The following is a 27,541-nucleotide window of genomic DNA, read 5'->3' on the forward strand; positions in this document are numbered from 1 at the left end:
CCCCCCGCCACCTCCATCCCCTGCGTTTTCAGCTGAAGGTGCAGCTCGGGATTCAGGCGGCCGGGAGTTGGCAGGGAATGAGAGGGGTGGTGCTGGAGGTGGCAGCTGGTCTCCGCTCTGGGCAGCAGCAGGTGAACACAGGGGCCCGGTGGCGGCACCTTCAGAGCGCTGACAGATAAAACCCTGCTCTTCCCCAAAGGCGTCCAATCAGCCGCTGAGAGACCCTGCCACTGCTCTGGTCGCCTCGGCTAGCTCCTGTGTGACCTGAGCTCGCGAGTTCATGTGTGCAGTGTATAAAGAAAAGGGTTCCAGCTGTCTTAATTACAGATGTGCTGTCAGGACCAGCGGTTCAGTCAAAAATCACATCTACACTGTCAGAAATACCCTTTAAAAATCACATCTACACTGTCAGATATACCCTTTAAAAATCACATCCACACAGTCAGATATACCCTTTAAAAATCACATCTACACTGTCAGATATACCCTTTAAAAATCACATCCACACAGTCAGATATACCCTATAAAAATCACATCTACATTGTCAGATATACCCTTTACAAATAACATATACACTGTCAGTTATACCCTTTAAACATCATATTTACACAGTTAGATATACCCTTTAAAAATCACATCCACACAGTCAGATATACCCTTTAAAAATCACATCTACACAGTCAGATATACCCTTTAAAAATCACATCCACACAGTCAGATATACCCTTTAAAAATCACATCTACACAGTCAGATACCCTTTAGAAATATCATCTACACAGTCAGATATACCCTTTAAAAATCACATCCACACAGTCAGATATACCCTTTAAAAATCACATCTACACAGTCAGATATACCCTTTAAAAATCACATCTACACAGTCAGATACCCTTTAGAAATATCATCTACACAGTCAGACATACCCTTTAAATATCACATCTACACTGTCAAACATACCCTTTAAAAATCACATTACACTGTCAGACATACCCTTTAAAAATCACATCTACACAGTCATACTGGCTGATATAGCCTGCAGGGATCACAGGTAGTTGCCAATAAACTGCACTAATGAATCTGTGGTATAGTTACTGCGTGTACTGATAGTGTATTGCACCCGTGTCAATATCTCAAATGTAATGCAAAAAAAAAAAACAACAACTGAATTTTCATTTAGATAAACTTCAGTGAAATTTGCTGTAGAGTAATAATGTATACAGTTGTAAATTCACAGTGAATGGACCAAAAGAAATGTACCAAAATCAATTAGACTGAAAATCACATGGTCATGTTTTAGCATCCTGTACAGTTACCAAAGTTTCCATTTTTAGAGAGACAGGCTTTGTTTGGACAGTGACTCTATCAGGGCCTAAAGGTCCTCTGTCCAATTATCAAAAGCTGCAATCCGTGTATATTACACTGTAGTGATTATGTATGGGACAAGCTGACCAAAGTGTGTGTGTGTGTGTGTGTGTGTGTGTGACTAATTCAAAATGCAGAACAGTAGAACATGAACATGAGAGGGAGGGGGTGGATGGAGAAAGAGAGCTGAAAGAAAGCTGGAGGAGCAATGTTTCTTTGGTTTCCTTTCAGCTGGCGGAGCAGAGTGGCTGGGGCCAGCGAGAGGGAGGGAGGCCGAGCAAATGAAGGAGGACGCTGGAAGGTTTCAGAAAATGTTCAGGAATTTCAGGAGCAGGTGGCGAGTGGTGACATGAAAGGAGGACGTGACAAATGCAACCGACGGGCACTCCAGAAAAAAAGCCCCCTGACTGAATGGTGGCATAGTATCTCCCTTTTTGCCTTGGTGCCTCATACCCCCCACCCTCACACACACACACACACACACACACATATACACACACACACGCACAAGCTCCAATCTCAGCATTGAGCCACTCGCTTGCTTGCATAGTTCATGATGTGGATGATAAATGCGCAATTCCTATTCACAGCACAGACAAGAAAGGTCCTGCCACTTCAGTGGGCTAACGGAGGGGGCTCACGGCCTCTGCGGCTGCTCTGCTCTTCACTGCTGCTTATTACGCTTATTAGGATATAGATAAAGGCCGCTAGTTTGGTGATAATATGGTAACATCTGTCGAAACCTCACTGCAGGTGTCTGTTGGAGAAAGTCATCTGCTCCTACTTCAGCGTGTGAGTATATAAATGTACATATAGTCAAGTGCAGGTATTGTTTCCATTGTTCTCTCTTATGCTCATCATATACATCAGGGGTCAGCAATTTAGTTTGGCCGCGGGCCAGATATTTTTCAAGCCATTACGTGGCGGGCCACAAAAAAAAATCTGTTTGAGAAAATGAAGTGTAATGGGATGGAGTGCTATAGAATAGTAGCTCTCCAGCCCAGAGGGTTGTTGAACCCAATTGCAGAACATTTGATGTCAAAGCAGGTAAACCCAAGAAGAAAGGGAACAAAAATAAATAAATAAATACACCCGTGTCATCAGGGTCGTGCTACAACACACTACCTCTGCCCCGGCTAGTGAATTGGGACACAGCTGGAAAAAAAAAACGGAGATGGGGAGCCCAAGAACAGGTGAAAAAACGAGAAGGGGCGGAAACTAAAGTCACGCTGAGCGATAGAGAGACAGGGGAGGAATGTACACAAAAGTTCACCAGAGAAGCATTTTATTTATTTATTTTTTTCCATTACCGTTCATTATAGTTCAAACAACAGAATAATTCTACGATCAAATGTATCCAGATGCTGACCCTTACTATCATTGCCACCACTGCACTGTCCATTGTAGGTAGTAATGCTGGGGTAATGACTTCTATGAGGTATTCCCAGGACACACATGACAATGAACAGGACTTGTTTTATAATATTCAGTTAAATGTGCATTATCCTTTATTATTCCATCACTTTTTCTGGAATGTACAACTGGCAGCAAAACAGCACCAAAGCATAATGCTTCCACCACCATGCTTGACAGCTGGTACAGATGACATAGGGTTAATTGCCTCACTTTTATTTACTGTATCTAAACCTTCTGAACCCTCTGTGCCAAAAAAAAAACATAATATTTGTCTAATCTGACTATAAAACTTTACCCCAGAAACCTTTTCTATCTCCAGAAAAGTTTAGTCATGCATGAAAGTGTCAATCATTTTTGGATGTCAAAAATAAATTGTCTGGTGTTTCAGCGAGTACCAGTTCATGGCAGGCTTTTACCTTGGTGGTTCTTGTTCCTGACTATCTGAACCAATGTATCCTCAGCTACAAGGTAACAGCTTGGATGTCTTCACTACCCAACCACTAGCTTAAACCAATGATCTTGGAATCTGCAGTTGTTCGCAAAAGGCTCCATTAAATATTACTGACTCAGCAAAACTACGATCATTATGTACCACTTTTCATACTGTATTTTTCGGACTATAAGTAGCACTTAAAATCTTTTAATTTTCAAAAAGAATGACAAAGTCCCTTATGTATACATTTTGGTTGTAAATAAATGGAAGCGATTTACCTACAACAATTATGGTTTTCAGGAGATAATTGTGTGTAGATTAACACCCAGGACTCGTTTGAAAGAAAATGTTTTTTTTTTTAAAGAATTACAGTTTTGGTTATGTAGGCGCCCCCAGTGCCTGCTTAAAATATCCTTAATTAACTGGATAATAAGTAAAAACAACTCTTAACCTGATATTAGTGGCTAATAATGTGAGTAATAATGCATATTTTTAAATTGCTGGGGTTATTTGTGTGGACTGCATCTTTGCCCACATCACCTCTGTTCTGTCTGAGAATCCATACACTGATAATATCAGGAAAAAATGGCGACATTCTTGTTCACTTCGATGTAGGCATCCTTAGTAGTGTCCCTTAATGAGCCTTATGATCCGGTGCACCTTATGTATGAAAATAGACCTGTTCATTAATGATGTGCCTCAGTCAGAAAAATATGGTACTTTTAATTTTTATACTATGTGTTGATCAATCCAATGAATGCTGTTAAACAAATCCCATTTTTATATGAGCTAACAGATACCTCCTGTAGACCATCATGATCACTGACAGGAACACTGAATTAATAATGTAAGTGAATGAAGTCACAGGTATTAAAGGAGGTTTTTCCTGGTTTTTGTTGGAGTAACTGTTTCTACAGTCCAGGCAAGAATCTCTACTATATTTTGAAGCACTACTGTTAATATTTTATTGTTCTTAGTGACAAGAGCTGGATGATCACCACCCCATCCTATTTCCCAACTCTCCAACTCAAAATCCCACCCAAAATTACTGGAAGAAACCCAATCAAACCCAACACAGTTCTTCCACTGCTCCACAGCTCAATGCTGGAGGCTTTATACCCCTCTATATAGCCCGTGCCTGGCATTAGGCATGGTGCCAATAGGGTTCATTGTGTTCATACTTCTTTACAGGGACTAGACAAGCTGCGTGTTTGCATTTGCACATCTTTGTCAGCAATAGGTGCAGCTTAATGATTAAATTGTGAGGAATTTATACAGCGCAGTACCACCCAAAGCATGGTATTGATTGGTCTGTCAGCGCTGTGCTAGTGTGAAGTGCCCAGTGTGAGATTACACTATTAATTTATTGTGTTTGACAGCGCACTGTGCTGTGGAATGCAGCAGATTTGGCATCCACACAGTAACAGCCTTAAAAAGGCTTTAGGGAAACCCTGCTCTATAAATTTCTCCTGGACCAGTAGATGTTTTACTCTTCCAGTCTGAGTAAACCCTCATCTGACCTCCGTCTATCGGTTGCTGTTTGGCATAAGCTTTGCTGATGTGCAGCAAATGATATCACTGTACCATTTGGGTCAATATCCCGATAGTGATACCCCAAAAATTTATCTTGGAACAGTAAAAATGCCAAAAGTCATGGGACAGCACTATGTAATTGTATCATAAAGTGCTACCTTGCACCTGTATAAGTTGTGAGATGTTATCTTGTGAGTAAATGAACATTGATTGAGCATTGAGCTCATGGCAAGGCAATGTAAATTAACGCAGCCAGAGTCAGACAGTGACTGCCGGTGTCTGGCTAGAATTGTTCATGCAAACAGACAAGTGACTCACATCCACATTAATGCAGGAGGCCCCACTCACAGGTCAGTGCTGTTTTTTTTAGGGCGTTTTCTCACCAGCACTATTTGGTCCGGTTAAAACGAACTCTGGTCCGTTTTTAACTTTAGTGCGGTTCAATTGAGCAGGTGTGAAAACAGTAATCGCACTCGGGTGCGGATCAAAAGAACCGGACCGAGACCAGCTAGAGGAGGTGTTCTCGGTCCGGTACCAAACGAACTCTGGAGCGGTTTGCTTGTGGTGAGAACGTGATCCGGTCTCGATCAGATCCAGCTATTAAATATAAGCCATTTATTAGAGCTAATCTGCTGATAAAGCAAGCACAGTTTAAACTGATATATTAGCCAGATAACGCTAATTACCACAGCTGTGAACAAACGCTGTGTCCACGCACGCACCGTCTGCGCTGCATTCACTGCTCACAGCCGCGTGACTCTGTTTATTATGTATAAATCTGCGCTGCACATAGAAACACTGTGTTTGAAAGTGCAGTGTTTCAGCGTTCAGTGTTAAAGCACAGATATTTGCGCTGGAACACAAAATCTTCTCGCTGTATTTACTTTTTTCGTATATTTATATTTAACGTACTCCCGTGTCAGACAGCTCTGACCAATCAGAGGACACAGGCTGCTCGCGTGGTTTATTGATGCGCATTTTGGTGTGTTTACATTTATGTCTATGGGAAACCAGACCGAACGCCCTTAGATTTCATGGCATGTGGATGATCTCACAAGACATAATACTAGTCCATTATAAAATTGGTCATTTGTGGTCATGAAGGGACGCACATGGTCAGCAAATGCACATTTCTCACTCAAATAGACTGTGGCATTTAACCAATGACAAACATGTGCCAAGGAAACATTCCCCACACCATTACACCACCTCCACCAGCCTAGATTGTTGAGTTCTGAGTTGACACAAGACAAAATGTTGGCACCAAATGATGGCCCCTACATCTGTGTGCCTCAGCAGAATTGCAGATTAACTGGACCAGGCTCTGTCCATTCTCTGTTTTCCATCTTCAGAACAGACAATCACTACATGTGTTTTCTTTATGACACCATTCTAAGTAAAGTCTAGTAGTGGTTGTGCTGAAAATTCCAAGAGATCAGCAGTTCTAGACATACTCAAACCAAAACATCTGAATGACACCAACAATCATGTTACAGTGGAAATGACTAGCGCTATGTTCCCACAGCAGGTAAAGTGTCTTATTTATCTTATTTTATCACCATATTCATCATTTTTCAGACTATTCACTCCATCTGTTTAATGTGGCCAGTCATCGTAGCAATCATCTGAAAAGTTGATGCGTTTATGAGCAAATGAGCAAGGCTTCACATGAAGTTTCAGTTTCATATTCGGCTACAGATGTGCTTCTATTAAATGTCTTGGTAAGAGTAAATGTACTGTTTTTGTGAGCTCACAAAAACTATTCAAAACAAGCTGTTTTGAAACATTGCTTCCACATATGGACCGTATAAAGCAGGGCATGTGTTTAAATGAGTATGATTTAAAAATGCAGTATGATTCATTAATCACATTACATTAAACATACTCTTATTTCAGAAAGCAACAAGTTTTTCATGTTTTTATGTCACTTTGTCTTGTCTGACTAAAAGATATTTTGTTTGTTAGTGTACACAGTATAAAGCAGGGGTCTGCAAGCTCCAAGCTCTTACATGGCGGGCCACAGCTCTTACTACAGACTAGTAGCTCTCCAGCCCAGAGGGTTGTTTAACTCAATTGAAAAACAGTTGATCTCAAAGCAGGTAAACCCACACGGGATCAAACCTGCGTCATCAGGGTCACGGTCCAATACACTACCGCTGCCCCAGCTAGTGAATTGGGACACGACTGGGTAAAAACGCCATAGGGAGCTCAAGAATGGGCAGAAAAACGAGAAGGGGCGGAAACTAAAGTCACGTCGCGAGCGACAGAGAGAGAGACAGGGGAGTCATGTAAACAAAAGCTCACCAGAGAAGCATTTTTTTACATTTTTGTTTGCTATAGTTTAAACAACTTTGCGGGCTACCTATTGCCGACCCCTGGTAAAAAGAGAACAGAGAGAGAGTGTGAACCTGGTAGTTTGTTCTGTTCACAATTACTTTCTATTTCACTTCTGTCTGCATTAAATATACTTTCACTTTCAATCACATTATTATCCAAAGTGTTTCAAAAGGAATTGGAATCAGAAGCATCCCTATTTCAATATCAATCCGCCCACTCTGACACACCGGAGCTGCCTATAGGTCACGCGTGATCGCTTGATTTTTGCATCTCAGGTCTTCACAGCTCCTCTACACCACATCACTGAGGGCTTCCACTTTGTTGTGAGGTACCAGAGTTGGAGCTGAAGCTCCAGGCGCCAGCCCTGCTGTGGAAGTCGCACTATCTGACCGGCCTTTCACTTCACTTTTTTGTTTCGGAATGTGGGATGCAATGTTGCTCTCCTCTCCGAAACCACGAACACTGGGATGCCAAAAGCTGAAGACACAGTATTATCGCAAACCTCAGACGGTGGCGCAACAGTGCGAAATAGTCCAAGTTCCTTTTCCTTTGCTTTTTCTGTGCAAGCCTGTCTGAGGCCTGTTTGGAACTGGGGGAGACTGATTGTAGCCAGAACCTGAAGTGGCAGAAAAGCTCTGGTCCTCCCCTTATTTACATATGCTAATGTTTGACTCTCCTCAAGTAATATAGAGATTGTGATTAGTTGTGCCTCTCAGTTTGACTCCCTAGATCTCTATTGTCCTAAACAGTGCCCTATTTACTATTCTCTATATATGAAAACCCAGATCACTATAAACAGCACAGAGATGTATAGTAATGAAGTAGTGAACTACTGAACTACTGTAATTAAGTATTAAAATACTGTATCTGCATCTACTGGAGTATTATTTTTACTTCACTGCTGTACTTAAGTACTAAAATACTGTATCTGTATCTACTGGAGTATTATTATTACTTCACTACTGTACTTAAGTACTAAAACACTGTATCTGTATCTACTGGAGTATTATTTTTACTTCACTACTGTACTTAAGTACTAAAATTCTGTATCTACTAGAGTATTATTTTTACTTCACTACTGTACTTAAGTACTAAAACACTGTATCTGTATCTACTGGAGTATTATTATTACTTCACTACTGTACTTAAGTACTAAAATACTGTATCTGTATCTACTGGAGTATTATTATTACTTCACTACTGTACTTGAGTACTACAATTCTGTATCTGTATCTACTGGAGTATTATTATTACTTCACTACTGTACTTAAGTACTAAAATACTGTATCTGTATCTACTGGAGTATTATTTTTACTTCACTACTGTACTTAAGTATTAAAATACTGTATCTATATCTACTGGAGTATTATTTTTTTTACTTCACTACTGTACTTAAGTACTAAAATACTGTATCTATATCTACTGGAGTATTATTTTTACTTTACTACTGTACTTAAGTACTAAAATACTGTATCTGTATCTACTGGAGTATTATTTTTTTACTTCACTACTGTACCTAAGTACTAAAATTCTGTATCTGTATCTACTGGGGTATTATATTTATTTTACTACTGTACTTAAGTACTAAAATACTGTATCTGTATCTACTGTATTATTATTACTTCACTACTGTACTTAAGTACTAAAATACTGTATCTGTATCTACTGTATTATTATTACTTCACTACTGTACTTAAGTACTAAAATACTGTATCTGTATCTACTTGAGTATTATTTTTACTTCACTACTGTACTTAAGTATTAAAATGCTGTATCTGTATCTACTGGAGTATTATTTTTCCTCCTACTTCCACTTTTACTTCACTACATATTTTCCATGAGTTTAATACTTTGATACATTGTTTATGTGCTGCATTGTTACTTGTTTCAGTTATAAAAATGTTAGGAATCATTCTAAACCCACATTATCACTAAAGTCAGCGCAGTAGATCATCATCGAGTGAATTAAGAGATCAAGCTGATCTTATGAGAAGATCTCACTGCTCCCGTTCTGCTTTTAGCACTGCTAACTTTCCACTGCTTTCTGTAAAACTACACTAATAACACAGTACTGTACTTTTACTTTCAGTACTTCACTACCATATTTTACTATAAACTACTTACTGCAATATTTACAAAAAATATTGAATACTTCAGTACTTCTACTTAAGTGTGGAGCTTAAAAAACTCTTCAACTTCTACTCAAGTCACGTTTTTTTTTTTTTAAAAAACTATGTTTACTTCTACTCCAGTCTGGGTCTTTATACACGTCTAAACCAGCACTATCATAGAAACCAGAATCTTCTGTGTGAGCTCATAAATGCTTTCATTGCATGAACGCGTGTGAATCTTCGCGCCAAACAATGCAATGGATGATGAGTTTTCCATTTCTGAAAGTGTACATTGTTTTTTCAACATATAATATGGAGTATTATTTGATTTTTTACAGAAAAGTGCTGTGAACATCTCCTCATGATGTTCATGCATGGACATGTAGACCAATAGAGGCAGTGAGAAGGGGGGACTTAAAGAGATTTGTTTGATCCTGTGAGATCCTGTTCATTTTATGCATTTCTAACATATTATTTTATGTAGTCCTCATTTACACCTGCTCAGTTCATGCACTCTGAGTATTTGGAGAATTCCTAACTAAAGATACATATTATAACAGTCTTTCTACAACTTCTCTATAAGACACATTCAACAGCCATAACTCCTCCCAGAACAAAAACAAAAAATGGCGGCGCATGATATTTATAATATGCATAATAATGTAATAATAATAGTTATTATTAGTTCTATTACACATGCACAAGCACACTTATTCTGTCTGAACCACACAATTACAAAATCACTATTTGTTCCATAATGACGTCTGCGACTGACATGTATAAAAGCGAAGTGCAGTACATCTTTGCATAAAGTAAAAAGTAAAAAAAAAGTCTTTTTTGCACTCTCACATCTTTCACTCAAATATGTCTCTTTGTGGAATCAAAATCCATGCAATTAAATCATATGAACCCTTAATAATATGTAATCCCTAAAATTCAGATGTGAACGCTATATTCAGATTAAAACACTTGACGGGGTGTTAAACTGCATTCAAACAATATCCACAGCTCTTCGTGTACACATGGCAATTAATTTGAAATGTATTTTTCTTTGCAATAAAAATGAAAAAAGTCGAAATGAAACGATTCACATTATCATTTTGTGCAGGACGGGGTGGTTGGGTTGACTAACCCGCTGTCTAACATTAAAATGCACAATTTTAAAACAATGTAAAACAGTTTGGTCTGGTGTTATTTCTTCAAAATAAGCTAATTTGAAGAATTTGTCAAACACAGCAATCAGATTTTAATCTGACTAATCACAGATGCATTTGACTACCAATTTACAAGAAGTGACCAGGTATAAACAGGGTCCTAGGTCAGTACTATTACTGAACTATTTTTAATATGCAGTATCATATGTGGGAGAGGATGGGGAATATTTCAGGCATTAACATTTAGAAAAAAAGACATGAATATAATAGATTATATAATGTATGTTTGTTCTCACATTGTGTGACGGGGTGGTGTTAGGGTACATTTCTGGCCAAATCAAACGTCCTGAGGGGCCAAGACCGGCTCACAGACCACACTTTGGGCAGCTCTGGTTTATATATAGCTGTGTTGAATAATGCGCCTGGCATAACTCAGCAACATTTTTTAAATGAACTCGGACAGAAAAGAATTTGTGACGGGAAGCGGAGTCATGTCCGCTGGGCATACCGCTGTGGCTTTCAGAGTTCGGTCATTTTTATCGACCACACTGACTGTCTAAAGCTGTTCTGGATGTTCTGAACAGATGTATCTGTTTGTTTTTGGTGGAGAACCACAAAAATGAGCTGATGCTCCAACAGGGCAATACAGGGTGTCACACCGCTCACACTGACTGATGGAGGGGGAAGAGGAAAGAGGTAGTTCAGATGATGTCATGGGGGAGAATTGAACACCACTAAGAAGCTGTGTGGAGACTTTAAATGCAGAAAGTTTATGGGTACGTCAACAGAGGTAAGAAAAATGTGTGAATTGGCGAGTTGAGTTTGATTGAGGTGTTTATAACCTCGCTAATATTCTTGTTGCTGAATGCATTTAGATCCTCACAGATTCTCCATGCTCCAAAGTCCTATAGAAAGCATTCCATAGAACGTGAAATTAGTTACTCTAACAAAAAGCAGGATAAACTCATTTTAACCTATTAACATGTCTTCACCTGTATACAGGCTACAGTTGTAATTGATACAAAATCCTTATTCTCTGCAGTAAAATAAATTATTTATATTCAGAAAATTTTAGAGATTTTAAATCTCCTACAGGACACTTGGAGAAGCTTCCTGTTTTCTCTCTACTCTACTTAATAATTCCAGATTAGTAACAGAAATCAGCCCAAATTCTGCATCTTTGAAAATAGACATAAAAACTAGACAAACATTATGAAACTAAAAGTTTGGAGGACATGAACTGTTAGATTTTTTTATTCAGGATTTGTATCGTCTTAAAAAAAAGTTCAGGAAGGAGCCAGTTTTATGATTTTATTATATTATATTTTGACAGTTGCAGATTTACTTGATTATTATATTTTTAAATTTCTATTACAATTACAATTATGATTTTCAGTAACGTTCCTTATAAACATGAAAGCTTTTTATGTAATGCTTGAATAGAAATCCTCAAGATTTAGTGGTTTAATATCAGGCAGAAAATTGACAAAAATCCCGGCTTTTTAAGGAGTTAATCCCTTTGATTTAAGAAGCAACAATGAATGAGCAGGCGTCCCAATACTTTTGTCCATATTGTATAGCGCTGAGAGGCGTTCTTATTTTTCTGTTTTTTGTTTTAGCATTGAGCATGAGTTTTAGCATTTTTATTTTTGCAAAAGTATAATAAATAACTTCTGCTCAGATTTACTTTAAAGTAATTCCTCTGCTGTATATAATGATAATCTGAACACTAAAGACAATAGGAAGATTTTCCCTAATTTTTGCACAATTATTATTTTTTTAATTCAACCCTTTAATGAACAAAAAGGGGATTTCTTTTTAACATGTCAGATTTATTCTAGTATTTGGAACATTACTCTGAGGATCTGAACGCATTTTTACGAGCAGTCTGGCCTCTTTTCTATTTAGTACACACAATAGGATGGACAAATGTTTTGAGACACCTGTTCACTTAATTATTTTGTTCTGAAATCATCAAGGGTATTAAAATTCTTTATCCTGCTTTTGTTGGGAGTCATTGTTTCTATTATCCAGGGAAGGATTTCAACTCATTGTTGTGAGGATTTGATTGCATTCAGCAACAAGGGTGTTAGTAGGGCCGGGGTGTTGGGTGATGTTAGAGCAGGTTTATTTTTTTATGTGCTATCCTATTTCTATTTTATTTTATCTGCTATCCTAGTGCGATTTTATTGGCAATACTTCTGAGCAGGGACTTGATAAGCTGTGTGAGTGTGTGTACATTTCAACATAATTGTCAGCAGTGCGTGCAACTTAATAAATTAGCTTATGGCATTCATTTGGACATATGAACAAAAATACTGAGACATGCTTATTGTTTCTCCTGAAACATACACACACACATTAATGTATTTAGAAAGACACAAAACACACACTGTAAGTTGGTTTTTGAAGCTCAAGTTTAATTCTAGCTAACATCATGTCTAGAATGGGTCTGCAGGTAAAGATTGTGCATTTCAGACCAGCAACTGGTAACAAAACAAAACGAAACAAAAAGAAAATAGACATGAAGCGACATTTTTTATTTCCGGGTCATCACCGCTCATCTACTCTAGAGTGTCCTCGCTTGGCCTCTGACCCTTTGGAACGAAACACCATTCAGGACTAAAAAAAAAGAAAAAGACTAAGAGCAAAGCGCCCTCATTTACAACAGAATCGACACACAAAAGCCGAGCTTTTTCAGGGTGTGGGGAGGAAGGGAGGATGCCATCACTTTTCAGTCCACTGAGCCCTTATCGCCTTTAAGGCACGGCGGAGAAGAAAGCGAGGGTGAAGACCTCCACGCACACCGGCCTGTGTTTTCTTTCTTTCTTTCTTCTTTTCTTTCATTTCTTTCTTATAACTCCTTATTAATGCACAGCAAGTGTGTCCTGGCGTGTGAATCGCACGAGTTTGTGCCAGCTCTTGTTAGACACTGTACTTGTTGTTGTTTAATTGTCTTGAGGTAACGAACATTCCTGATACTATACAGAGGATACTATGTTTTTCTGTCCCCCTGGGTCCTGGGTTAGCCGGTAGCTCATCCTCAAAGCTCAAAGCTGCACCTCTATATAAATTACTATCTCCAGTCACAATACAGGACATCATATAGCAGCACCATGTCTATGGCTAAAGGGGAAAGAGGGGGGAGGTAAGAGTTAGCTCTGATTGTATTGTGTGGTTGGCAAAGTGAAAGAGCATGCCAATAAAACAATAAAAACGTGTGTGTGTGTGTGTGTGGGGTGAATGCAATATGAAAAAGAAAAGAACCGCTGGTGATTCTATCTATAATTTCCATTTATTGTGATATATCGACACATGTGATGGAAACATGTCAAGCCTTTTTTCTGTGTTTGAAACAAGACCGCCCAGCTGCTGATCCATTATCATGATCCATTATAATGAAGGCTGGGTGAAGCGACCACAAATCAACACTATGGCTTCGTAAATCGACATGGCATTCACATCAAAGCTCTTATCTGCTTTCAATTTGAACCAAAGCTTCATAAATACATTAAGGTCGGGCCACAAGCGGCCTAAAGGGGGGCATATAATAATAGTCTCTTTCAATGAAACAGTTAAAAACTCCAACCAGGAGTTATTATATAAATGAGCTGTTTTATGGCACCAATTTCATTAAATGCTCTCTCTACTTGCTCATATCAGGACCCAGAAGGATGATGAGTAATGCGTGTCCATTTGTATTAGGACTAGCAGGCACTGTATGACCAAGTACATACCAAAATAAAAGACTTGAAATAATTGATGAAAATTCAAATAAAATAAAATAAAATAAAAATCCCAGGCTAAATCATCCATCATTGCTAAATCATGACTGTGTTTGAGGTATTGTGGGTAAGACAGGAACAATTGTCTATTTTTTCCATTTTTCCATTTTTTTGGAATAGCGCAGAAATCACATTAATAAAAACTGATCACATAAAAAAACCTACCAAAAAAAAACCAAACAAACAAAAAACAAAAGATGTCAATAATATCATAATTTTCTATGAGAAAATTAAAACCTATTGCATGGCAGTATATTGACATTTTACATAGACAAAACCAAAAAAATAGCAGCAAAACAAGACAAGAGAACGAAGCATGTCTTTTTTTTCTTTTTTGTTGGTTATTTTCTTTTTTCCATTTCAAAGTTTTTTTTTTCATACTTGCTGGAAATCCCTCCATCATAGCAGCTAAATACGAGGAGTGTGTGCTCCCATGTTCTCTTCTTTTCTCAATTGTACAAACACCTCAGTTCTGCAGTTACTTTCTGATGTCCAGATGTCCAGGTGTCCACCCCGTGCTTTTTTTTTTCTGTGTACTTTTTCCGCTCTTTCTTTTTCCGAGTCTCCCTCAGCCACCTCTAGCTTTCCCACTAGGTCGTCTTGCTTTGGCCCCTTCGCTGAGAGCTCAGAGAAGATACTGTGAGATACATCTTTTGGGAGGGGAGGGGGGGATCTGTGCAAAAAATCTTCTAGAAGCCACAACACTTTTTTGTTTCAGTTTTTAGTTTTCTCCTAGAGTTCTTTTCAAGTTCTGGAAAAGACAATGCTGATGTTCATGATGCATGGTGTTTCTCCGGCATTTCGAACTGAGCTCTCGAAATGGTAAAAAAAAAAAGGTAGAAGACACCAAAAACACTCCATACTGGCCTCATGAGGGGAAAACAGAAAAAAAACTAAATAAATAGTTCTCAATCTTTGATATAGCTATGTTAGGTACTTTAGTGTTGTATAAACGCTGCGCTGCGTCTGAAGCTATCAGGGGTGGGACGCTCTCATCAGGATTGCACCTTGACGTACATTCTCCAGCATCTAACTGTCTGTCTGTCTGTCCGTCTTCTCGGGCAGTAGTAGTAGGACGGCGGTGGTCACTGTACTGCTGCTCCTTGAGGCTTCAAAAAGTCTACAACTCATTCTGAGAGTATTGAAAGTATTGTGTCTTCTTCTCAAACTCTCTTTCTCTCTTTTCTCTCTCACACACTCTCTTCCTCTCTCTCTCGTTCACTCTTTTACTAACCTATAACACCATAAAGAGACCTGCTCCATGCTGCAGACAGGATATAAAACAAGCCTGTCGTGATCAACTCCTACTCCATTCCATGTTTTTTTTTCAGTTTTGTTTAACAAATGTGGATTTTTTTTTTCATAAGTCAGCCTTACAAGACGGACCGAAAGTGCTTTTTTAAAATGGAATGGTTTTCTTAGATTACAACAAATAAATCTAAACAGAAAGTAGACTGTGGATTGCACTGTGAGAGCGTAGTAACAAAGGGAGCGGGTATAAGAGAGAAGCTTATTGTGTCATAACCAGTGATGGCATTGGCAGTGAGGACAATCAAACAAGCAAAAAAAAAAAAAAAAAGAATATGTCAATGGTTCTGTTTGATGTTAAGTTAAAAAACCTCAGCTTTGGCAATCCACAGGCCCCTAAATCATAACATAGATAATAACACATGCTTAACAAAATATACTAGGGTTACACAAACCATTTTGAAAGAGAAGAGAAACTTAGTTTAGTAGAGATTTTTTTTCTAGACAATAAGAATAAAGTGACTAAACGCATAAGCAAAGCAGGGATACATACACATGCCTAGACTGCAAATGGCTGGGGAAACTGTTGTAAGCATGTGTAACAATATACTAGCTAGGAAAACAGAGAGATTAACAACATCAACATACCAATAATGCCTCTTCTCTTTCAAGAATGGTTTTAGACACACTTGAAATAAAATAATCAACCTAGTTTCTTGCAGATCTGTACATCTGACAAAAGCCGCAGCTACACAAGTGAAGTATGCAGCTGATGTAATAATAATAAAATAATAATAATAATAATAAAAAAAATCCTAGATTAACCTAAACATTGTTTGTTTTTTTTGTCTCGTATTTTAAAACTCAAGTTATGTGGAGAGGGCCTGAAAGAGAGAGTAACGAGGAGTAATGCGGAAGGGATTTCTTCTGGGTTTTTCAACAAGGTTTTCTTTCATCCTTTCATCCCTTGTCCTCTGCTGGCTGTCCTGGCCAGCAACAGCCCAATCATGAAGGCCACAGGGGGCGCCACTGAGGGCTAAACAGTGAGGGCACTCTGGGGGGCTGATTATGATTGGATGAGGTGTCGGAACTGGTTCCGAGGGTCTTCTGGTGCCTTCCTGTCCCGAGAAACCTCTGGTCAAAGCCCCTACCCCACAGAAAATAAGACTCTAGAGATGCGAGCGTTCCCCTCAGATGTTAATGTCCCTGACGTCTGTGGGAGTGCATGAGAGGTCCACGTCCTCCTCCACTCGTTTGGTTTCTGTGGAGATGCTGTGCTGCTGAGCCTGTCTCAGACTGGACTCCAGCAGTGACTCGATCTGCTCCTGGCATGACCGCAGACAGTCCTGTGAAACAGAAACAAAACCAATTAAATTACTACTTGCTAAACTTTATCAAATGCAGCAAAAGTCAATATTCAATACTAAATTCATAGATATGGCGGCACAAAGACTTTGCTTGTGCTGAACTCGCCTGGAATGCAAAAAGGGACTTACCGGGTCACTTCTGATGACCTGCGAGAGGAAGTTGGTGAGGTTCTGGGAGGAGAGAGAGCTGTCGCTGTTCTTCAAGTAAAGCCCTTGCACCGCTGCAGCCACGCTGCCTGCCGCGATCATGGAGGGAGGGCTTGCAATGAAGTTGACGTCTGCAGGGGGGAGAAATGATGGACGTCTGATTAGATCTCAAATCAAACATCTTACATTTTACATGTGAAAACCCAGCGTGGTCTGAGCATTGTTTGGTGGACACAGCCTAGCCTCAAGTGCATAACAGTGCAAAAAAAGCCACAGAAAGACACATTCTTGGCCACTGAAAAGAGGAAATGCACAAGTTGGGAGCTGTCGAGGGGGGTTATAATGAAGCGTAGCATGACTAAATCATAATGAGGGCGGTGGTGGCAGGGGACAGTCCGTGACATTTTGGGGTGACACCATGCTGGGGCAGGGCTCCAAGCATTTAGGGGTTTTGAGGGGGTGGGGAGGACTGTGCTGTAGGTCTCGCTGCCCCACACCCTTTTGCAACTTTCACCCCCACATTGAATTGACTCTCTAATAAATCAAAGGCCTCCCTTCACCATATCCGACATATCTAAGCAATATGTGCAGCAACAAGTGCATATAAGATATTTAAAGATGGACTTATAAACTAGAACATAAATGAAGCCACACTCAAAAGAAAAGGACTTCCTCGCTACACAAAGTGACTGAAACGCTGAAACGTGAGTGCTTGTTCGGCGGTAACTTGTCTTCCCACACTGCTAGCATGAGAGCAGAGACATTATAAATCAAAGTAGGGACTTTCCCCCTCTCCCTCGCTCTCTCTCTCACTATGGGTTCTGCCCACACATGGAGAGTGTAGCAACATACAGCACAACAGCCCCTCTCATAGGTAACAACTCTACCATTTCTAGCCCAGCGACGAGAGGGCAATTGTTAAGACAAATTGAACATAAAGGCACAGGAGCCATCACCCGAAGCCATTCATGTCAAAGGCTAGCCCCCTTCTGCACTACCCACCCGACCGCAATCTTCCTGGCTGCCATCCCAGGCCACTTCCCAAAGAAACGGAGGTCATAAACATAAAAGGGGAGCAAGTCACAGTGATACCCACCATGTGAAAAGAGGGACAAAGAAAGAATGAAAGGGGTATACCGGAGAGATTCCTTCCTGAGACACTAAGGGCCATTTCAGGCAGACGATAAATTGAGCAAAAAAGCTGACTGCAAGAGGTTACATAACAAGAGAGGCTGATTGGGGTTCCACTTCTCACAAACCGAGAGAAGGATCCTTTTTTTATGGAAGAAATGTAGCATTCAAACCAGCACTGGTCCACTCACTTCATTCATGAAAGACGCACAAGTACCACCAAAGACCAATGAATTACACAGTATGTTGTATAGGCAGCTCGGTCCTTTGGTGTCAAATTAGACTCGTTCGCAACGTCTGCATTAACAGGCTGCTGCCGTGAGGCACTTGGGCCTCTCTGCAGAGGCACGGTGCAGACACAGCAATCACCACAAAAGGAAACAGACTTCTCTTGCTCACAGATGCTCACGTCAGTTTATAATACCTCCGCACAAGGAATTAGGGCAGTTCTTTCCATCCAAATAAAAAAAGTCTTTCTGATTGCAAATTCAAAGGGGAAACCGAACTGAAGTCCATAAATGCATGGTGTGGATTCATGCAATCGCTCACACAAAAGATCCTATTTTAGTTTCAGCAAACAAAAGATCCGCCTGGTATGTCATGTCGCAAACAGGCAAAGATCAAATGCTGTTGACCTTCAGCACACAACCACAAAAACATATTGGTCAAAAGAAGAAAAAAACAAGAGAGAGAGGTATAAATGTGGATCACGCATACATACCTGTTGCACATAGAGCCACGAACGTCTGGGCATGCTTGCGCAGGATCTGCTTGGTGCCCTGGTGTATCTGCAGCTTGGTGAGGAAATGTTCAATGAAGTCGTGTGGTGTCACTGAGGCTAGATCCCACTTCAGCTTGTTCAGCGCCAGCAGCTCCATTTGCTGTGAGAAAGACACACGAGAACAGAGCGGCGGTTTACATAAAGGACTTCAAAAAGTTCTTCACGCTTCCACCATGTGTGCTCTCACTGAGCAGAAGCAGTCAGTAGTCTAACGGTCGACCACTAGATGGGGTCATATCTCAGGAGCTACAATAGCACTGTGCTATTCAATTGATTTAAGCTATTCAATTAGCAGTACATTTCAACCCACAACCATTTAAATGCTGACATGCAGGGAGTTTCCATTCTGAAACGCTCTCTCTCTCACTTTCTGGGTTTGTCTATGACTAAAAACTAAAATGCAGAACTGCACTGCAACACTGCATGCATCCTGCAAAACCTTAATGCAAGCAAAAAAAGCTCCCAAGAGTGATTAACCCTCTCAACCTCATAAACTTCAGTGTATTACTGTGTTGTTATAATTAATGTAATTAATTACCAAGAGCTCGCATGGACGAATAGAGTTGTCTGTGTATATGCAGAGCTTCTCAGCTGTGAGAGGAACGGTTTCCTTCATCTTGGAGGCCAGGAACATGCAGGCAGCTCCAAGCAACTGCAGCCTGCTCTTCTTAGTGGGCTCCACAGACAAGAATCTGTCCAGGTAGTTCATAGCCAAGGGAAAAACCTCCTCTTCACATTTCTGCTCTTCACACACCTTAAAAGAGAGAAGAGTTTTTGAGTCAGGAGTCACAAAAGTTGAGAAACAAAGCCATAAAGCCGACAACTTACATATGATTTCTAATGTAAGAAAAGAAGAAAATAAATACAAGAAAGACAAGCAGTGAGATTGATTGCACTTAGTCTTAAACGAAGTATTTGTAAAAGAAGACATTAAACATTAGGCCTGATTAAAAAAAAAAAATTTTATTCTCGGAAAAAATGGACTTGTGGAAGTCCCACGTGCTTTGTGTGCACCGGGCATAGCTTTAATACTGAAAAGCCTAAAAAAAATCCATCTATTGCAGTGCAAATAAATGTATTAATAATTAGATTAAAGAGAAGCATTAGCTAGCTGATAACACGGCTTTAGCACCAGAGGCTTTCTAGAGAGCGCGAGCAGTGGTGCACATGCTAGCAGCGGCTGCTTCCTTCAGAATGCTACAAAGGTGTCGTCACAATTTCTAGTTCGTCATCTTTTCAAAAAATATTTAAAAATATAACAAAATTGTTGCGGCGCACCTAAATAGTCTCTAAATATCCTTTGACGTATATTCTATCGCTTCCGATCGAAAAACGTCGAATTTGTGAAGGTTAAAGGGGTAAATTTAATTTAAATGTCACCGACAGTGAAAATGTGGACTGAAGGACATGCTCGACGCCGCGAGCGCGCTTTGAAAAATTAATATAAATTATTCTTGCGCACTAAACCCCACTTTATACACGTCTAAATCCGCCTCACACCCTAAGGAACCGAACCCGAACCGTTTCGGGCTTGTGTTCGGCTTCAGAAACGTAAAAAATAACATTTTTGTACGTCTTGGAGCTTCAGAAGCCGACAAGCGGAGGGGCTCGTGTCTGAACTGAAAGTAAAGTTTTAAGAGCTTAAACCACTACATTGCACCTCAAAATTCACCTCAGTCCCCAAACACTAAGTTAAATGTGCGATAAAGAGTGATTCTCGCACATTGTCTTCAAATGTTATAATCGTTTGAGGTGTTTTTTTAACATATTATTAGAACTTGTGTCGGCGCGGCAGCAAAGATGGCGCATAATAGGCTACTGGCACGAGTGGGATTGCATACGTGTACATCGATATTAAATCGAAATAAATTCGATTAAATGTTTTTGAGGATCTTTCTTTGGGTGGGGAAGAAAACGAAGCGAAAGTGGTCACATCTCTGCGAGGCTTTTTTATTTTTATTTTTTAAAGCGGAAAGGAGACCTCCTCGCAAAAAAAAAATCGCTCGAGACTTCCTATAGCTAACTTACTTTCCTGAGGTGTTTTTTTTATTTTCTCAAAATAAAAAAAGCAAAGTGGCTTAGAAAGTGTATTTCGGACACTTTTCGAGCATTAAAATCCACTTTTATAGCTTTTAAGCCGTGACAAACTGATAGAGAATGTTTTTTTAAAGCGTTTCCTCCGGTTTCTACCAGGCCTGTGCGGAGAGATAGAGGTCCAAAGAGCGTGAGGAGAATCGTCTTGAGAAAGGGAGAGGAAGAGAATAAAGCGCAAAAAAGTTGTGCAATGTTAAAGACATGGGATTAAAACGCCTCTGTCTGAAAACACAAACCTCCAGCATCCATGTGGCGACGATTTTCCTCATTTTAGGCACGATTTCCTTCTGAACGCACTTGAAGTAGTTTGGAGAGGGGAGGTAGGTCTCTTCAGCCCTCAGCATGGTCTGTAAAACTCGGTCGTTCAGCAGGTTCGTGTCGTGGTAGGCTCTCCGCACGGCGTCCACCTCGCAGCACAGCAGCTGGTGCTCCATGATTTTCGGGGTAATCACAGTTTTAGCGGCAGATAATTTAATTGAAGCACTTGATTAAAGCGTGCGTCCCGCGGATGATGCTCTTGTTGCGGCTGCTGTTGTTGCTGCTGCTGCTGCGGTTGCTATACTCAGTGTGTGAGAGAGTGTGCGTCTGTCTGTATGAGAGACTGAAAGAGAGAGAGAGAGAAAAATCCACCGCTTGACCAAAGAAAAAAAATCCTTTGGATGACGTGACTGTTGTTAAGGAAGATCAAAGCGCCGCGCGCGGCCTGAGAGAGATAGAGAGAGAGGGAGGTGGAGAGAGAGAGAGGGAGTGTACGAAGGAGAGAGAACTTTGTGGTCGTTTCTATTGCCGCCAGTGTGGAAATGGGAGGTCCTTTTTTTTTTACTTTTACCCCGGGTGGCGAACGGCTGAGGGGTAGACGGTGGGGGGTAGGCAACAGAGGAGGAGCGAGGGGGCTTTTGAGGAGGAGGAGGTGTAGCTAGGCTGGAGGGGGAGGGGGGGGTATCAAATGAGTATGAGTGAGAGAGTGCTGCTGGTGCTTTTGGTGCTTTTGGTGGTGGTGGTGTAAAGATGTGTAAATGTCTAGAAATGTTGGTAGGGGGCGGTATAACAGGACAAATCACCGACCCTAATTATTATCAGTTAAAGCGCAATGGAGCTGGACTTTCTAGAAACTGTCAGGCTTTAGGTTTATTATTAGTATATTAGTGCGTTATTAGAGTGCGTTTATGCATGTTCACAATTTCTACAGTAATATTATAGGCTCAAAAATAAGTTTAAAATAAAACTGTGTGATTAAAAAATAAAAACAAATGCTGCCATTCTATTACAATTGTATTTGTAAATGCGTTTTCTACTTCTCTTGTGGCGCATTCTTTTAGATACAGGCTGCCATAAAACTTGTGAAACTTAGGGGAAATGAGGTTTTAAACGCTGTAGCAGCTCTTTGTCTTCCACACCAAGAAAAGAGAAAAAGAGGAGGAAGCCGAAATTAGCGTGAACCAATGAGCGCAAACTTCAGTTGCCAGGCAGAACTGCGGCTGGAGCTGTGGAGCTTTTTATCTCAGCCCCTCATTGGGTGAACGTGTGTGGGAATGTGAAAAAAGTAAAAAGAGACAAAAAGACAACAACTACCGCAGTTTGATCACAGACAGGAAGAGAAAAGTAAAGACAGAAGTCAATAAAGAGACTCGCAGTTTAACACTCTGCATTATCAGAAAAGGGGAAAAAAAGTTAAAAACATTACATCAAATAATTTCAAGTTATTTCTAATTAAAGTAGACAAGTCGAAAAAATATTAAAGATTTATTTAAGGGATCTATGATAAGTTTTTTTTTTAAATATATATATCTATTTTTTATGCGTCTCTCAAGTCTCAGACTTGTGTGTGAGTGTGTGATGTTAACAGTTTTGCTCAAATAGGGGCGCTCTCACTTTAAAGACCTCACTGCTGGCTGTCGCTGGGATGAATTGGAGCCTTTGAAATTCCTCACATTCCTGACTGGACACTTTTGGATACCGTATAACATCTAATACAGTCGCGCTAAAAAAAACGGAAAGAAAAGTTGCCTGTTGCTTCTTACATAAACAATGTAAACTTTTTTAAACTCTGTTTTAGATTGCACACGGAGCTGTTTCGCTGCATATACGAAGTTTTAAACCGTGGTTAAAAAAGGAGGCTGTTTAAAATGCAGAAAAACACTGCTGTAAATGTGGAAAAGGGCACAAAAGTTTTCACACAGTAACAAAGCAACTACAAAGCAGTTACATACCAGCATGACACGAACAAGGAAGTGCTAAACAGTTTGAAACTAAAAAAATATATAAAGTATGTTTTTTTGCTAATGTTTTGTTACATTTTTATTCACATATTATAAGCTGTATTATATCTGTAGAAGGCGCTGTTTTAAAGTACTTATAATCATAGTTTATTTTCACAGTAAACATTAACCCTTCTAAATTAAATAACCAAATACAAGAATCATATAACTCAAGAAAGCCTACCCATATTTGCTTTGCTTTTTCCATGTTTACTACTGAATAATTATAAATTTACTACTGAATAATTATAATTATAATAGTACATATGATATGTATTAAAAGTCTGAGATAGATTATATGCACGCATTGTATAAGGTCTAATAAAATGTTAATTTAACGTTAGATAAACCATATAAAGAAAAAAAAGCCTCTAGGTTAAACAAGACATAGATAAATAATCTGAAAAAGATAAATCATATGCATGTAAGTGGGTCTCAACCTGTTACTTGCTAAAATGTAAGCCCATCCAAATATCCTAAAACCGATTCCACAGTTTATATATAGTTCTGCATTGTTCTGCATGTTCACCCTGCACCCACATGCATGAGCTACAACACAGAGTCTTTGTTGAATGAAAGACCATGTGAGTTTGTGCCTGTGCTGCTCTTCCTGCTAATACGGTAAACTGAATAGAAAGTTTTAAGGCCTTGCAAATGTCCCTTTCAGCAGAGACCATTCTCACATGTTCTCAGAGTTTAAAAGACTTGCATCATAAATGCAGAGCAGTGTTTTATTTCTTCATTTAAAAGAAGAACTGGATGCAGTGTTGCTACATTCGTTCATTTCCTCAGATATTTTTAATGAACGTTGTTTCAATATGTTCCTTTTTTTGATCAGGGAGCTCCAGCTAAGCATGAATAAAAGTGAACTCAGATGATACTTCAGACTGAGTTACAATTTTATTGTAACTAGTGAATTTACCATTTATTTAAGTACAGCTGTATAATGTTGTGTCATAAAACCAGGGGGTTAAAAACTAAGGGTTATTAAAATATGGCAGTTTTTTTTTTTTTTTTACAGAAATAATGAATGTGTGTAGTATTGCTGCTGGCCTGTTCTGCAAGTTGAAAGGACATTCTCTGAGTTTCAGAGAAAAAACAGCTGTTTAAAAAGCGATTTCAATTAAACTTTTCAATTAAACTTAACGACTTAATTAAACATAAAACACAAAAACTTACCTTAATAATCAATTGTTTTTGATTATCTGACATTGATTTAATTTTCCTACAAAATGTACGTTATTTGGACACTTTGAAAAAAGTTACCTAAACAATAAATAGATAACAATAAATAGACTCACTCACTCAGAATCCTGACCCCCCACTAATACAGTACTGAAACTCTGCACTACAATGCACAAAGTACTGGTCCCTTCCAAACGGACTTGCACTACACACCCAAACCTGCACTACTGATATACTTGCACTGTCAATTCGCACTTTAATTCCCCATAAACTGTGAACTTTAAGAACTTTACGCACTCATTCACTTTACCAGCCTTAAGCTATATACCATATACCGTATTTGCACTACTGATATATACTATTTATACTGTCATTCCATCTCAATCACCATCAATATTGCACTATTGTCTTACGTATGTTTATTGTGTCTTGTTGTATTGTACATATAGTGTCTCCCACTCTTTTATAGTATATATCTATTTCTTTTTTTACTTATATTTATATATCTATTTCTCCCCACACCACTGCACCTTGTTTCTGTCTCATGTATGTCTATTTGTGTCCCTGCTGTATTGTACCCATAATTTCTCCCATTCTCTTTTACTATATCTATTATCTGTACTTGCTGTAAAATTGGGAAGGAGAGTAACGTAATTTCAATTCTCTGTATGTCCTGTACATATGCAGTATTGACAATAAAACTACTTGACTTGACTTGACTAGATTTTTTAGATAACAGAGTGCAATACATTATATTGGAGTAAAAAGTCTCCTTTACAGTAAAACACATGCCGCACATACAATAAACACTTATTTTATTAATATAATACATTTTAAAGACTGCAGTGAAGAACACAGGATTGTGTTTTTTAATATCTGTTACACATACACTGTTTTAAAACATAATTTAACAAAATAAAAACACAATTATTGTTCTAATAATGGTTAAAAATTCTAACTAATTGAATTAAAGTTTATATGATATAAAGAGTGAAAAGCTAGGATAATAGGATGAACTATATAACTTTTAAAAAACAAGATCTCATTTAATAACAAATAATAACATAAAATATAATATTAATGAAAGAATAATAAAGGAAACAAATACTGAAAGGTAAAAAATATATTTAATTTTAGGTATGTACAATATAGAATTTGATTTAGTATGCAATGTAAGGATGAATGGTCAAGTATGTTTAGTGCAAAAGTATATATATATATATATATATATATATATATATACTAAGTAATTTATTATTCAGTGTGTGTAAGAGTTTACCGCTAAAATGTATGCATTAAGCTAACTCTCAACAACTTTAAAAATGATTAAATGGCTTTTAAATTATTTTGGAACCGAAACCCTTAAATAATGTTTACCTCATATAATGGATTATAAATGCTAACACATAACTATTGTACTGTTTCTTTGCATGTATTTTAATATTATTTTCAAACAAATAATACCTGTCATTAACTCAGAAGGCCTGCATAAATACCATTTGCATGTTATTTATGCATATACGTCAATTAGCCATAACAATAATACCACAGAGAGGGAACATAAATAATATAGACTGTCTGGTTACAATGGCAGCTGTCTAGGTTTGGGATCTATGTTTTAGGCAGCAAGTGACCAGTCCGTACTGCTGGAGAGGAAAAATAGGCAGGCATAAACATTTAATCACAGGGACAAGAACCTATTTGTATTTTAGAAGAAATATTTAGTTTCACAAGTCAGCATGGGGGACATGCCAAACAATCTGCCATCCACATCAAAGAGAAGAGTATCTAATGTACCACAATTCTTCAAAGTGAAGGAAACATTCCATAATATTAGTGAAATGTTTTAATTCAGAGTAAATGTTGAAAAATAAAATGTTAGACTGGGTTTGTATGTAATTTAAACAACTATGCTGTGGACACAAAATTGTTATATTGATATCTTTTATAATATTCAACAGTAACCAGATATATAAAGTACTAGAGACTCAGACTTGAGTAAAAGTGCTCTAATCAAAAAAGCGATGAGAGTAGAAGTTGAAGTGCTCTTTAAGCTCCACACTTACTTTAGGTATTGCAAGTAGTTTAGTAAAAATGTAATAGTGAAGTACTGAAAGTAAAAGTACAGTACTGTGTTATGCAGTCACTACAGAAACCAATGGAAAATTCTCAAGTAAAAGTGGAAGTAGGAGAAAAAAATAATACTGCATTTTACAGTAGTGAAGTAAAAATAATACTCCAGTAGATTCAGATATAGTATATTAGTACTTAAGTACAGTAGTAAAGGAAAAATAATACTACAGTAGATACAGATACAGTATTTTAGTACTTAAGTACAGTAGTGTAGGGAAAATAATACTCCAGTAGATACAGATACAGTATTTTAGTACTTAAGTACAGTAGTGAAGTAAAAGTAATACTCCACTCCAGTAGATACAGATACAGAGTTTTAGTATTTAAGTACAGTAGTAAAGGAAAAATAATACTACAGTAGATACAGATACAGTATTTTAGTACTTAAGTACAGTAGTGAAGTAAATAAAAAATAATACTCCAGTAGATACAGATAGAGTATTTTAGTATTTAAGTACAGTAGTGAAGTAAATAAAATAATACTCCAGTAGATACAGATACAGTATTTTAGTACTTAAGTACAGTAGTGAAGGAAAAATAATACTACAGTAGATACAGATGGAGTATTTTAGTACTTAAGTACAGTAGGGATGTAGTTTTTGTTAACAGTCCTTAATTAGAGTGAAACGGCTGTCCTTAATGACAGGTCACAATACAGCAGAGACTCAGGTGCACATGGTGGGCAGAGTATACCTATGTAAGAATGTGAAGGTGGGGGAATAATAAATAACTCTCTCTGGATACCTGGGGGGGAGGGGGCAGTGGTACCTGGAGAGAGCACAGATTAGGAAACAAAAGGTTTGGGACAAAAGATGGTCCTCGTTTTCACGTTTCAAGCGGGGTGTCGGTCTAATTGCTGCAGAGCACCCCTCTTCCCCTCCCAGAACCATCTGAATCATTTCAGTGCTAATTCTGACCCATTATGCGCAGCATGATCTGCATGCAAATGGAACGATTCGCACATACGAACACATCATGTTACAGGTTACTTTATGCGAACCAGTCTGTATACCCATCTGCTGCTTTCACAAAACCTACAAACTCTCATTAAGGGAGATTTGATCA

The 27,541-nt window shown here is 38.6% G+C and overlaps 1 protein-coding gene across 1 annotated transcript; it reads right to left on the minus strand.

Moving 5' to 3' along the window:
- Positions 1-12,746: 12,746 nt before the first annotated feature.
- On the minus strand, positions 12,747-21,687 carry ccnd1 (cyclin D1). The gene is made up of 5 exons (XM_007254625.3): positions 21,137-21,687; positions 19,345-19,560; positions 18,747-18,906; positions 16,877-17,025; positions 12,747-16,726 (listed from the first exon to the last, which is right to left on the minus strand). Exons 1-5 carry the CDS (start codon positions 21,332-21,334, stop codon positions 16,571-16,573), a joined length of 879 nt encoding a protein of 292 aa, XP_007254687.2. The 5' UTR covers positions 21,335-21,687; the 3' UTR covers positions 12,747-16,570.
- Positions 21,688-27,541: the final 5,854 nt, after the last annotated feature.

The sequence above is a fragment of the Astyanax mexicanus genome, chromosome 16 (genome assembly GCF_023375975.1).
Source record: "Astyanax mexicanus isolate ESR-SI-001 chromosome 16, AstMex3_surface, whole genome shotgun sequence".
NCBI lineage: Eukaryota > Metazoa > Chordata > Actinopteri > Characiformes > Acestrorhamphidae > Astyanax > Astyanax mexicanus.